A 14,148-nucleotide genomic window follows, 5' to 3' on the forward strand; every position below is an offset into this window, starting at 1 on the left:
GATGGATTTTTGGCCTTTATTGTATTTTTCTTTATTCATGCTGCCACTTAAAAAAAAAATTAATTATTTATTTACTTGTCTAGCTGGGTCTCAGTTATGGCACACGGCGTCTTCCTTGCATCTTGCAGGATCTTTCTTTGAGGCACACGGACTCTCTAGTTGTGGTTCATGGGTTCAATAGTTGCAGCCACAGGCTTAGTTGCTCCTGCAGGATCCTAGTTCGCCAACCAGGGATCAAACCCACGTCCCCCGCTTTGCAAGGTGGAGTCTTAACCACCAGGGAAGTCCCCACAACACCTCTTTTGAGCTGTTTCCCCCACTCGGTGGAAAGGGAAGCTGAAGAAGAGGAAGAGAAGGCTGAGCCCAGGACTTGACCACTGACCACTCAGACTCTGAGGCCCTGGCGGCTTCCCTGGGAGCACGCCAGCCAGCCCAACCCAGGTCCCTGGAGAAGTGGCGTGCCCAGGCCATCAAACTCTGCAGGACATAGACTTCCTCCCAGCTGTCATTCTGCCAAGGAGCTCTGTGTCTCCCAGCTGGCCACTTTGCCCCTTGTTGCTGCTCTTCTGAGCATAGCCTCCTGCTCACAGCAGATCCAGATGCTGGGGTGTGGCCAGTGGTCATGGGATCCAGGTCTAGCCAGTCCCCCAAGTGTTCCCAGGCAGAGGCTAGAGCAGACCTCTGATCAGTACCCCAAGTAGAAAAGGAGTCTCACAGCCAGGCTTGTTCCTCTGAGCATTGCTCATCTGCTGACCCCCTGCAGAGGCCCAGGGAGCCCCAGCTTGCAGTGGACAATGCCTTTGTCTCCATTTTTTAAAAATAATTTTCCGTGGGGCTTCCCAGGTAACTCAGTGGTAAGGAATCCACCTGCCAATGCAGGAGATGCAGGTTTGACCCCTGGGTTGGGAAGATCTCCTGGAGAAGAAAATGGCAACCCAATCTGGTATTCTTTCCTGGAAAATTCCATGGACAGAGGAGCCTGGCAGGCTACAGTCCATGGGCTCGCAAAAGGTTGTTGGACATGACTGAGCAACTAAACGGCAACCACAGATTATAATTTCATAGCTGTCTGTCAGAGCTTCTTCCAACCTAGTAATTTGAGATCAGTGAAAACAAAAAGTTACCAAAGTAAAAAATTTTTCAGTGGGTAAGCACACACTTTTTAAAAAATAGAAGCCTCATTTTATTTTACTTTTATTTATTGTAAATATTTTTTGGCCACGCCACGCAGCATGTGGGATTTTAGTTCCTTGACCAGGGATCCAACCTGCACCCGCTGCACTGGAAGTGCGGAGTTGAACCTCTGGACTGCCAGGGAAGTATGCCTTGTCTCCTTTGCTCTTGCACTGCTCCTGGCCCCACCCCTGTGCATTTCAAATTAGTGTTTCCAGTGTTTCCAAGTGAATGCAGGACAGATGTTCACACAGGTGCTATACTCTTCCTTGGATAAACACAGTGGAGTTTGCATGTTTTTCTGTGTGTGTATGTGTGTAAGTGAGTGTATGTGTGTGTGTGTGAGAGAGAGAGAAGCATAGGTCTTTGAGATGGAGGGAGCCTTTACAGATGTTTCTCAAAGCATCCCATATACTTTGCACGTGGTAGGTGCTCAATAAATGCTTTGTGATGAGTTTTCAGTGGGAGTCAAAGCCTTCTGTTTCATAATAAACCCAGCAGCACAGGCGTAGGAAGTACAGTTCCTGTTGAAGTACAGCTGTATTTGGAAGTACAGTTTCAAGTTGAGCCTTGAAATGCACAGATTCAAGGAGATGGAAATCATTTCCAGCCCCACCAAGAGACTATCTGCTGGCATCTGGTAAACGCCTCCCTCTGTCTCTGCCTCAGCAGAGGGTGGTCGTGGGTTGTGTAGCAGTGGCCAGAGGAAGTCTTCTCCCCCGGCAGGTGGTGAGGACCATCAGACAATGGAAGTGACCCAGGGGGCTCCTGGCGAGTTAACTGCTCTGTAAATGTGAGCTCACCATGGCTCCCCTGGGGAAAGGACCCTGCCTTTTTTGCCTGTGCAGAATGTAGACGGAGTTACTGTGAAACCAAGACAGCCTGACTGTCCTGCATATCTCTGCTTGTCACAACTGGTCCAGCTGCTCTCTGTTAAAACCCAGCGGCTCAAGTCCGGTCTCCTTATCATGGCTTACAGCCTGCCCGCTCCTCCTGATTTACAAAGGCCAGGCCGCTGGGCTCGAACCCAGCCTGGCCACTTCTTGCTCTGTGACCTTGGGAAAATCACTTAGCCTCTCTGGGCCTTAGTTTCCTCCCTTCTGGAAACTGGAGATAGTAATAGTCTCTGGTTCAGGGGGCTTTTTCATACTTAGGGGAATTAACAAGGGTAAAGCACTGAGTGTGAGCTGTTATTCTTGCCCTCATTTGCACATATCAGCCTTATACCTCTGGTCCTTTAAGCTTCAGAATTACTGAAACCTGTGCAGTTTCCCACGAACAGAAGAGCCTGGTGGGCTACAACCCATGGGGTCGCAAGAGAGGACACAGTTTGGTGACTCAGCCGCCACCACACTTCCCGAGCATGTCCTCCTATTTGCTTTTCTGTGCTTTCTGCATGACCTTCCTGTTTCTGGAAGGTAGCCCTCACCCCATTCCCAACCCCTTTTAGAACACTTTTTCATCCTTCATCCTTTAAAACCAGCACTGATAAGGCCCCTGAATCTCTCTCTCTCTGCCTCTTCCCTCCAGCCCTCGTGGACGGTAGTTGTGGTCACATCATTTTCTAGGCTGCTGTAACAAATGCCTTTAATGCCCCAGAATCATCCCTTCTTTTGCCTCCTGACTGTGAGCTCCTTGAAGACAAAGCCCACGGTTTTACTTTTTCAAATCCAACACCTAACCTAGTGCCTGGTATACAGTAGGTGAGGAATAAATGTCTCCTCACATGAAACCACATTTATCTCCATCTAGAAGGTCAGCCTTTTAAAAACATTTTCTCCCCTCCCTTTTTCTCTCCCAAATAACTGCATGATTTATTAAGACTAGAGACTTGCTCTCAAGGTTTCGTTTGCAGCTTCAGTCTGCGAGTGCCCTTTGTGGCCAGTTTGGGGGTGGGCCCCTGGGACTGCCATTGCTACCCTGAATTACCAATGAGTGCTTATTTTCCTGGCCCCTGCCAAGAGTCTGCCATTTCTAATCCTCACCCCTCTTGCCTTTTCACCTCCTCTGTTTATAGCCGCTGCTCTCAACTTTCTCACCAGCTCTACACCCTTCCATGGCAGGCCTTGTGTATCTACAGGGAATCCCCCTGGATGTGGCCACTTAGGTCCCTGTGAGCTGGCCGGAAAGAAGTTGGAGGTGGCACAGGGCGTAATCCTGGCTGCTTCCAAACCAGGGCTTCCTTCTTCTAGAACAGTGCCTGACCGAGTACCGGCCTGGGTGAGCCTTTCATCTTTCCTCTGGATAAAGCCTTTGGCAGGACAAGGTTTGGGCCGGAGGCCAGCAATTCAACTGGAAGGGCCGTGCGCCAGCTCTTGCCCTTCTGGAGGTCGGTCTATCAGCCCGGGGTTCTGCCAAGGTTCACAGCCTTTCCTAACATGCCTGGATGACACAGGCCTACCTCCCACACCATTGTGCAGTCAGTCACCAGCAGAGGAAGCCTGAGCAGAAGGAAATACATGCTCTGCTGTCTTTTGGCACGGTGTCTTTTCCCCGATTTTTATCCAGGGGTCTTTTAAAGAGCCCGCACGGAAGCGGGGTGGCAACGGCGTGCCTGGAAAATTCATCAGTGCCACTCGGGTTGATTTTCCTCTCCTCTTTAAGCTTCCCCCCTACCACCCCATGGAGTGGGGCTCTCAGCGACCACTGGCAGATGGTCGGGCGATGGCTCGTTGTCATTCTGGTGGGCGCCAGTGTTTGGAGGGCTCCGGGCACTTTGTGGGTTTTTGCATTTGTCTCTGAGATGCTGAGAGCACAGTTGGCACGTGTCCCAGTTAATGGATGAAGAAGCTGATCCTCTGGCGATTAAGATCATGAACCAGGGGCGGGGAGGGGCACAGATGGGAGAGAACTTGGGTGTTCAGGGCTACATAATTTTTTTTTATTTTAATTTGGCTATGCTGGGTCTTAGAGTTGTGCCACGCAGGATATTTAGTCGAGGCATGTGGGATCTAGTTCCCTGACCAGGGGTTGAATCCAGACCCCCTGCTTTGGGAGCAGAGTCTTAACCCCTGAACCACCAAGGAAGTCTCGGGGCTGCGGTCTGTCTGGAAGAAGATGTGCACGGTATATGCGTGCCTATGTGTGTGTGTGTGTGAGAAGGGTGCGGGGTGGGCGGAAATGCATGAAGTTGTGTACATGTAAGAGAAGGAGAATAAAAGGAACGGGATTGAAAGGAGAGAGGGACCTCAGTGTAAACCTGCAAAAGAACTGTCACCGCCTCACATCCTTTCTGCTCAGAGCTGCCTCCCACAAGGAGCTCATATGCCTTTTATCCAAAGCACCCTCTTGCCCAGGCCCCCAAGGAAAGTCCCAGTGACCTACCCAGCCCTAGCGGACCCTGCGCTTGCTGGATGTTGGGTGGGTCACAAAAGCCCTCTGTTCCCGCCCGTCCTTCCCCGTCCTCCCTGGCGCTGCTTTATAGCCGGCATATGGAAACTGCTTCTGTTTACCCAGAGCTACCTCGATGCTGCTGTGCGCTGTGCTCCAGTGAACGGAAACTTTGGATTCCCCGCTGGGTCATTTGCGAGGCTGCATGCAAAGCTGCCAGCTGTTTTGCAGGGAGTGTCTGGGCCCTATTACATCAGCGCAGAGGAAGCGTTACCATCTGTGCAAACAGGTCATCCTGGTTTATCTGCCTGTCCTCTGTGTGGGGAACGCCTCTCCTACTTGGAGGCAGCTTTTGTTGTTGTGGTTGTCGTTACGCTGTTTTGTATTCCACCGCCTGCCAGTTCAGCCGTTTTCTTTCTGTTCCGTATTCTCCACATTCAGCTCCCTGGGCTGATTGCCAGGATGTAGGGAGGGGAGTTTAGGAGTAGGTGTTGCATAAATGTTTAGTGGCGAAGGTCGGCAGGGCCTGAAAAGGCTGCAGACCGGCTTTACAGGAGAGCTCTTTGCCCAGGACACCCGGAGTTCGGAACAAAGTGTTTTTCTCTTCGGGGACCGGGCAGGGGGTGACTTTTCCCAGAGGCGCAGAGTGGGAACTTCCAGGTTGCCAAGAGCGTTCAGCTTTCTCTGGCCCTTTTCAAACCTCCCGGGATTGGAGAAGCTGGCTGCTTCTAGGAGCCCAGGAGCTGCCAAGAAGACGGCCGCTCCCACCCTCCTGTGCTGCTGTGTATCTTGTTCCCCCACTTCTTTCCTCCCGTTTCCAGCTGCCTCCCAGGAGAGGCGGAAATGCAGAGGCGAGGGCCAGCCATCATCTTCCTGGAGGAGGCAGCAGAGGGCCAGCTGCCCAACAGCCCCGTGGAGAGGTCATCCTGTCTCCTCCAGCTGGGCCCTTGCGGTATGCCTTGACCTGGCCATGGGTGAGTGTGGCACCAAAGGTGGTACCAGGATCAGAGATCGGACATGTTGATTCTTACGGGGTCTCTAATGTAATCACCGGCGTGAGGGCGGGTCCCTGATTGCAGGCCGGGGTGGACCCGGGGTGCTGTATGAGAGCCCTCCAGATGGCCTTGTCCGGTCTCTCCCTGTGCAGGAGATGCCCCGAAAGTTGCATCACCCACTTTTTATGTGGAAACCTGGCTGGGGTCAGGGGGCAGCGCTGTTTCTCCCAGGAAGTGCAGATTCACCCCAGGTGGTTAGGAATAGGCCAGGGCTGGGCTCCAGGTCGTCAGGGCAGGTGGGTGCTCACAGTCAGCAGGGTCTGAGGCTCCCCAGGTGTGACCTGGAGCAGATTCAGTGGGCGTAATGGAGGGACCTCCACAGCGACACGGGGACAGACCATCCCCTGGGACATCATGCTCAGTAGTGATCAGTCAGAGGACCCTGGAATTCCCATACAGCCTCACCTTCTGCTTCAGTGGAGTTCACTCCGAGGAAGCTCACTGGATACATGCCCCCTGTCTGAACTACAGGCCCACGGTCTGACCTCTGACCTGCCCCCTTGCACCAGCCCCCTCCCCTCTTCTCTCTTTTACCCTAGCCATGTTTCTTTATGGGAGGCCGCCGACCCTCTGAGCATTCCTCATCAACAAGAAAGCACTTGGGGGCTGGAGGCTTTCCATTGCTTCTTTGGCCACTTCTCCAGCCTGGGAAGTGGGAGAATGGGGCCGGGAATCTGGAGTTAACCCCCCTTCCCTCCTCCAAAAAAGGTGACTTCCCTGGTGGTCCAGTGGCTCTGGACTCCCATTGCAGGAGCCCCGGCTTCCATCCCTGGTCAAGGAACTAGATCCCACATGCTGCAAACTAAGACCCCGTGCAGCCAAATAAATATATTTAAAAAAAAAAGAATTAGACCCCGTAGCCCCTAAACCCCTCCTCATGACAGCGCAGGGAAAACGCTTCCGGTCTTGGCCGCTGGGCTGCCCACCGCCTCTGAATGAAGACTGCATGTGCAAGGAGCGGGCTGGACCGTGGTTCCTGCCTTCCATGTCACCCTTTCTGTGATCCCTAAATGTGGCTCCCCAGCTGCCCCTGCTTGGAACATGGGGTGGGGGGGGGACGCTCTTGGAAGTCACCTGTGGCCTTCTTGAAACTCCCTGCTGTGGCCCTTGTCACCGAGGGCCTTTCAACCCTGTCCTCGAATCACAGTCACCAACAGGCACTCAGGCTTTGCATCTGGAAAGCCAGCCAAGTTCTGTGTTCTGAGCAAGGGGAAGGTTGACCGATCAGAAGCAATGAACAAAGTCCTCCCCGCTGGAGGGGAGGACTCTCTGTTCTGTGTCCTCAGCTCTTTGAATCCTGTTTCCCTTTTTCAAGGTTCTGCCTGAATTACTCTTGTGTAAAATTGTCCCTCTTGCACAAATCCTCCTAAGAAGGATCTTTGGAAAAGGCAGAGAGGTCATGTCACACCCCTTCTTACCACCCGAGGGCACTCCCCACTGTGCTCTGGATGAAGCCTGCCCAGCACGGTGGGTGTGCTTCTGTCATCTTTGGGGCATCTTGCATTTCATTTCTGTTCAGATATGTGTGTGGAGCTTTTGCACATCATGCCTGGCCCTGTTCTGGGCTCTGGGGATACCACAATGACCAAGACGAAACCCCTGAGTTCATGGAGCTGATACTCCAGGCAGGGAAGCAGGCAACAGGCAGGCCCACGAGTTAAGTCCATGACCCCCTCCCAGGTGGTGATAGAAGCCCAGGAGGAAGCCGGGGGCTGTGGGAGGAGGCCAGGGCATGGCGGTGTGCCCCGGGAAGCCAGAGGCAGCCTCTGTAAGATGACCTTCGGGTGGACACCTGGGAGACGTGACCAGGCCAGCCATTCAGAGGTCCGGGGGCAGGGCTGAGGGCACAGCAAGTGCAGTGGCCCTCAGCGGAACGTCCCAGGCCTGTCCCAGGGGGACAAGGAGGCTGGCATGGCCACCATGAGGGGTGACTGGGATGAGACCCCAGACCGGGTTTCACAGGACCTGCTCCCCCCAGAGGAGGACTTCCAAGTTTTCTCAGGAGCTGGAGGCGGTGGCATGTTTGGGGCATAGGAGTGCTACCACCTGACTTAGGTTTTTAAAGGATTACTGTTATACTGAGCTAAAAAGTTTACTTAAAACACATGCATACACACACCGAAGGATTTCTCTGATCGGCGTAGAGAAGAGAAGGGCAGAGAGGGGCAGGACGGGGAGCCAGACCAGCAGCAGGGGCAGTGCCCGGTGGGGTGAGGGGCTGGGAAAGTGCAGACAGTATCTGGGGAGGGTCACTCCACATAATGGATGAGGAGGGATGTGAGGGGATGAGCCTCCTGAATCCCTGGGGCCTCTCCTGCCCTGGGATTCTCTGCCTGTACTGTGCTCAGTCGGGTCTGACTCTTTGTGACCCCCATGGACTGTAGCCCGCCAGGTTCCTCTGCCCATGGGATTTCCCAGGCAGGCATACTAGAGTGGGTTGCCCTTTCCTCCTCCAAGGGATCTTCCTCACCCAGAGACTGAACCTGCATCTCTTGAATTTCCTGCATTGGCAGGTGGGTTCTTTACTAGCACCACGTGGGAAGCCAAGGTACAGCCTTTCTGTTCAGCACTTGTAGGTCAAGAAAAATATTCCCCAGCTGACCAAGACCTTCCGCCTGTCCACTGATCACTCATGGCCCTCACTGGCACATCCCAAGAGCTCTGGCCAATGGGAATGATGATCTGTGGAGGCCCAGTCACTTGTTCGCTTTGGTTTTGTCTCACTCCGGGCTGCACACGGCAGTAGTTACCGTGTGGCAGACCACCATCCACATTACTCGAGTGAGGGGCGAGTGACCAGAGTTTGTGGTGGAGAGGCCTCTAGACAGGCGGCCAGGAGGCCCGGGTGCTAGAGCTGGGTCTCTGACGAATCAGCCCTAGTAACAGGTACGCTCTCTGCTGTGACCTCCGCCTCCCATCTCTAAGAGATGAGCATTCAATTAAATGGTCTCGCCAACCCATTCCAGACTTAAGCGTCATCCTTTCTAAGACCCTGGACCCGACACTCATCCTTTCTATGATGGACAGCAGAAGGTCCTCCAGAGTCCATGGAGGGAAGCCCCATAGTCCATTTGTTCCGTCGCTAAGCCATGTCCGACTCTTTGCGACCTGGTGGACTATAGCATTGCAGGCTTCCCTGTCCTCTACTATGTCCCGGAGTTTGCTCAGATTCACGTCCAGTGAGTCTGTGATGCTCTCTCTCCAACCATCTCATCCTCTGTCATCCCCTCCTCCTCCTGCCTTCAATCTTTCCCAGCATCAGGGTCTTTTTCAATGAGTGTTCTTAACATCAGGTGACCAGAGTATTGGAGCTTCAGCTTCAGCATCTGTCCTTCCAGTGAACACTCAGGGTTGATTTCCTTTAGGATAGACTGGTTTGGTCTCTTTGCAGTTCCTGCACTTTGGTTAAGCATGGGGATTCTCAGCATAGACCCTGCTGACCTTCTAAGTGTGTGAAGCCTGGGTGAGTTCACAGGACTCTCTGGGCTTCCTGTACCTCATCTGTAAAATGGACACAGTAATGGTGCTATTGTGAGGATGAAATTTACAATGATACATATATCATGCTGAGAGTAGCCTGGCACACAGAGTATGCCCTGGAAGTGTGTTTGTTGTTTCAGCAGAAGCCGAATTGATGAGGTTTGGGCTACATAGATTTGTAGGGCTGAGGTTCGTTAGGGTGGGGGTGAGACACGTGTGCTAAGAAAGACCCTTGTCACCCTCTCCTTGCACCACGGCAGCCGGGTGGAAGGCTTCTGGTAGTCAGCAGGATCCAGGCGGCTGGGGTCTGCACCAGTTGTGGCAGGGCTGGCCCACGGGCAGCTCAATTTGCTTTGATAACCACCCCCCCCCACACACACACACATGAGAGGAAGGGCTGGGAAGGCTCACACTGGGGGATCTCTGAGGCAGGGGCTCATGCAGATGCTTATGTCTAGCTCTGGCTGGGAAAGTGGCACTAATGTCCCCTGCCATCTGTGCCAGCCATTGCCACCCACCCTGCACCAGCACCACTCTTTACCTAGGACTACTGTGTCCCGGGCACTGGCTCCTGCCGTGTGGAGGGCATGGAGGATTCAGCACAGGCACCCAAGATCCCAGCGCCAGCTGCCTGCGAGCGGGTGGAAGAAGGTGGTTTTGACCTTCCCCTGGCTCCACCTAGGGCTCAGTTCTTTCAGAAATGGGCACGGGGGCAATGGGCATGGGGATCAGAGTTAGGAGATCCTGGTGTTGGGAGAGCAGGACCAGAATGAGAAGGGCTGGCTGCAGTCAGATGTGATGGAATAGCTGCCATGTTTTTAATCCTTTCAGCTATGCCTTGTCCTCCTTTCTGGGCTTCCAGTTCTTGAGAGGCATGCTTGCATGCATGCAAAGGCATTTCAGTCATGTCTGATTCTTGGTCACCCTATGGACTGTAGCCTGCCAGGCTCCTCTGACAATGGGGTTTCTCCAGGCAAGAACACTGGAGTGGGTTGCTGTGCCCTCCTCCAGGGGATCTTCCCAACCCAGGGATCCAACCCACATCCCTTACATCTCCTGCAATGGCAGGCAGATTTTTTACTGCTAGCGCCACCTGGGAAGCCCTTGAGAGGCATGCAACCTACCAATTAGGAGCTAACCAGCCTAATTTGGCATCCAAGCGCTGCTTCTCACCGACTGCATGACCTCAGGAAGGTACTTAATTGAAGTGTCTTGGAGGACAAAGGCAGGAGAACAAAGGACAGGTGGGATAAATATGCAGCAAATTGCAAGATGATAATATTTAAGCCTAACCATATTAGTAATTACATTAAATGTAAATACTCTAAATACTCCATTTAAAAGGCAGAGTTTTTCAAACTGGAGGAAAGAAGCAAGACCAAACTACATGCTGCCTATAGGAAACAAAGTTTAAATAAAAAGACACAAAGAGATGAAAAGAATGGAAAAAGCTACAATAATCACTAATCCAAAGAAATAATCAAAACTGGAGTAGATATTATAATCAGAGACAAAGATTTGCATATTTATAGACTACATTATATATATGTGACTCAAAATTTTAAAAGAGAAGAAAATAATGTAATAAACAGGTAAGAGTTGGAGACACTTCAGTTAAGTTGTACAAATGGCAACTAAGCATATGGAAAGATGCTCAACCTTATTAGTCTCTGAGGAAATCCAAATTAAAAGCATCGGATTTAAAACAATGCAGTAACATCACAATATTTTAGGGTAGTTAAGACTTCAAGCAGTGAGCATATCAATTGGTGGTGCGGAAGTGGAAGACCCAGAACGCTCATTTACTGCGAGTGGCAGTGTAGAATGGTACAGTCACTTCGGAAAACAGTTTCGTAGTTTCGTAAGAAGTTAAATGGGTGATCTAGCTATTTCACCCCTTGGTATTTACCCCCAAGAAATGAACACTTACATCCATACCAAGTCCTGTACATGAACGTTCATAACAGCTTCATTTGAAGTAGCCGAACATTGGCAATGGTCTAAATGTCCATCCATGGGACTTCCCCTGTGGTCCAGTGGCTAAGACTCCTCACTCCCAATGCAGGGGGCCCAGGGTGGGGAACTAGGTCCCACGTGGCACAGCTAAAAATCCCAAGTGCCACAACTAAGACCCATTGCAGCCAAATAAATAAACAGTAAAAAAAAATTTTTTTTAATTAAAAGCTGAGACTTGTTTCTCGGTGCCGTGGCATGTATCAATGGACGTACTTGAGTGCTGTGACAAGCCCAGCTCAAAGAGGCTTAGGTATAAAAGGATCTTTGTGGGCTCAGATTTTGGAAATGCTCTGAGGTAAATTTCAGGCACAGCTCGATCCCAGGGGTGTAACTCAGGCAGGTCTTCCCCACTTGGTGGCAGAGGCAGCCTCTAGCAGCAGTAGGGAAAGAGCTCCCCAATCCCTCCACACACACACCTTTCTAAACTGGTCCTGGAGAAGTTCTGGGTTCACCCTCGTTGGCTAGACTTCTGTCAGCACCATTGGCTGAACCAATACCTGTCTGGGGTGAGACGGGGGCAGGGTGGGGCGGGTGTTGAGGGGATCTCATTGCACTGGATCGGCTGCCAGGGGTGGAGTTGGCCAGAGCCAAAGAATAAGGACAAAAAGTCGGGGGCGGACACTCTTCAAAGGCAGACAGGACTGAGTTACCAGAAGGAAAGGGCATGGGTCTCAGCAGGGAAGAGCCACGGATGACCCTGCATCAGGGAACAAATCCAGTTATCTTTATTTTTCTGACAAGGTAGTATATTAACATGCTTCCACAAGTCAAAAGTCATCAAAAAGATCACTCCCTCTTAGGACTTCCACCCTGTTCTCTCCATCCATTGTAGGTCATCAATTTCATCAAGTTCTAATTTATTCTTCTATTTCTTCCGTTAAGATAAGTAGATATCTCTGTGCTTTCTTGTTTTTTCCCTTATTTACACAAACGATAGCATTGGGTGTGTGCTTTTTTTATATTTGCTTTCTTCACTTAACAGGAGAAAGAAAAATTTAACTGAGGTGTGGTTGATATACAGCATTATATGTGTGTAATATAGTGATTTACAATTTCTAAACGTTATACTCCTTTTGTAGTTATAAAATATTCCTTTGCTGCACAATATATCCTTGTAGTTTATTTTATCCATAGTAGTTTGTACCTCTTAGTCCCCTCCCCCATCTTGCCCCTCCCCCTTCCCTCTCCCCAAAGAAACCACTGGTTTGTTCTCTGTATCTATGAGTCTGCCTTTGTTGTTGCATTCTCTAGTTTCTTTTAGTTTTAAGATTCCACACATAAGTGGTCTCATAACAGTGTTTGTCTTTCTGATTTATTTCACTCAGCATAATACCCTCCAGGTCCATCTGCATTGGGAAAACATTTTTGCTAGACATACTATTCTTGCTGTCGTTAGTATTGGGTTAGCCAAAAAGGTCTTTTGGTTTTTGCCAAAATATGTTACCTGAACGACCTTTTCAGCCAGCCTAATATACGGGATCATGTGTAGACTTAAGTGTGCTTAGTCGCTCCGTCGTGTCTGACTCTTTGGGACCCCGTGGACTGTAGCCTGCCAGGCTCCTCTGACCATGGGGATTCTCCAGGCAAGAATACTGGAGTGGGTTGCCATGCCCATCTCCAGGGGATCTTCACAACCCAGGGATCGACCCCAGGTCTCTTGCAGTGCAGGCGGATTTTTTACCGCCTGAGCCACCAGGAAGCCCAAGTATATACAAGGGAGTGTTGACTTATATAATAGGATATGGGCGAGAGCATGTGAATGACTGCCAACCTTCTCTCTGGTGAATGGTGTCTTTTTATTCTCCCAAACCTGGGTTGTAAGTGAATCTCCTCTTGCAGATGGAGGCAAATATACCGTCCACGACTCCCAGGCCCCCATTCTGAGCTTAGAGGGCGAGAACTCCCCCTCCAGCCTCACCGGACATGACTGGGAGATGAATTATCAAGAGGCAGCAATCTACCTCCAGGTGAGTATCTCCCGGGCAGCACCTGGCCCTTCTTGCCACGTGTTGGTGGAGACGGGGAGCCAGGCTGTGTTGGATGCATGCCCAGAAATCCAGTTCTGGCTTTAGTGCTCCGTGTGTGAGCTTCTCGTTTCATAAGATCACGCCGGGAGAGCCAAGCTGGCTGTGCCCGTGGGCTTGTTCCCAGGACCCCAGTGTGTGGCCCTGCCTGCCCCCAGGTTCCCCTAGTCTGTCCATTTGGCCTCCCCCTGCCTTGCCCCCTCTTCTGGAGAGGCTGGTTCTTCTTTTATCTACTGAGTCCAGGTGACTTAGTGTGAGGAGTCTGGAGATGTTTATTCCTTCCTGTTTATCCTGCTGCTGCTTTCATATTTGCTATTCCATGCCTGGTTTTTGTTTTTAAACAAATTTTAAAGTCTTTATAATTCTGTCTAAGTGTATCTTAATGCATGTAACTATCCTGATAAGGTTGGATATTTTCTCTGTTTATATTTCCCTTACTGTATATTATGCATTTCCCTGTTATAAATTATAATAGGAGGATAATCTATGTCTTCAGCTATTTCTCTCTTTTTCTCTTTAATATCAAGGATTATTTTATTAGGAAACACTCCAAGAAGTAGAATCAGTGGGTTGAAGGAATCGACATTTTTTAGGGCCCTTGGTATATTGTATTGAATACTCTCCAGAGGGAATATTGCCTGTTAACTGCTAATCTCACTGTCTGTGGCATTTTCACCTTAATCTTGTCATTTTTGCCATTATAAGATTTCAGCTTCTGCTGAAATTTCAGCATTGAGTAAGGGTTTGGGTGAAGAAATGGGATTTTTCTCAAGTTCATTTGAATGATCACTTTCCCTTAATCTTTCTTTTTCTTTGAAGCAGCTTTCCCTTTTAAGTATTTGCTTTGCTATTTTCAAAGAAAATTTAATGGAATTCAGATACTTATTTGATAGCTGTTTTGGTGTCTGTGTGTTTCTCACGTTTTATGGCTGTACTCCTAAAGGAATGCGTTTTGATTCAGGTTAAGGCAGAAATGATTCAGGTTAAGTAGAAATGTTTTCAGGAGATTTTAGCAAGCTTGGGCATGCCTGTTGACGTGGCAGGATCACCCTATACACTGTCACCCTCTT

The 14,148-nt window shown here is 50.4% G+C and overlaps 1 protein-coding gene across 2 annotated transcripts in view; it reads left to right on the forward strand.

Moving 5' to 3' along the window:
• TPCN1 (two pore segment channel 1) overlaps window positions 1-14,148 on the forward strand; it is a 63,787-nt gene that overhangs the window by 16,072 nt on the left and 33,567 nt on the right. The window contains exons 1-2 of one of the 2 annotated variants that reach the window (XM_052654322.1): window positions 3,462-3,502; window positions 12,894-13,021. In XM_052654322.1, coding sequence (XP_052510282.1) covers window positions 12,989-13,021 — 33 coding nt within the window. In that variant the 5' untranslated portion in view covers window positions 3,462-3,502; window positions 12,894-12,988. Of the gene's footprint in view, window positions 1-3,461; window positions 3,503-12,893; window positions 13,022-14,148 lie in introns of those variants that run through there. The other variant, XM_052654321.1, reaches the window with a different exon arrangement.

Source organism: Budorcas taxicolor, chromosome 17, assembly GCF_023091745.1.
Source record: "Budorcas taxicolor isolate Tak-1 chromosome 17, Takin1.1, whole genome shotgun sequence".
NCBI lineage: Eukaryota > Metazoa > Chordata > Mammalia > Artiodactyla > Bovidae > Budorcas > Budorcas taxicolor.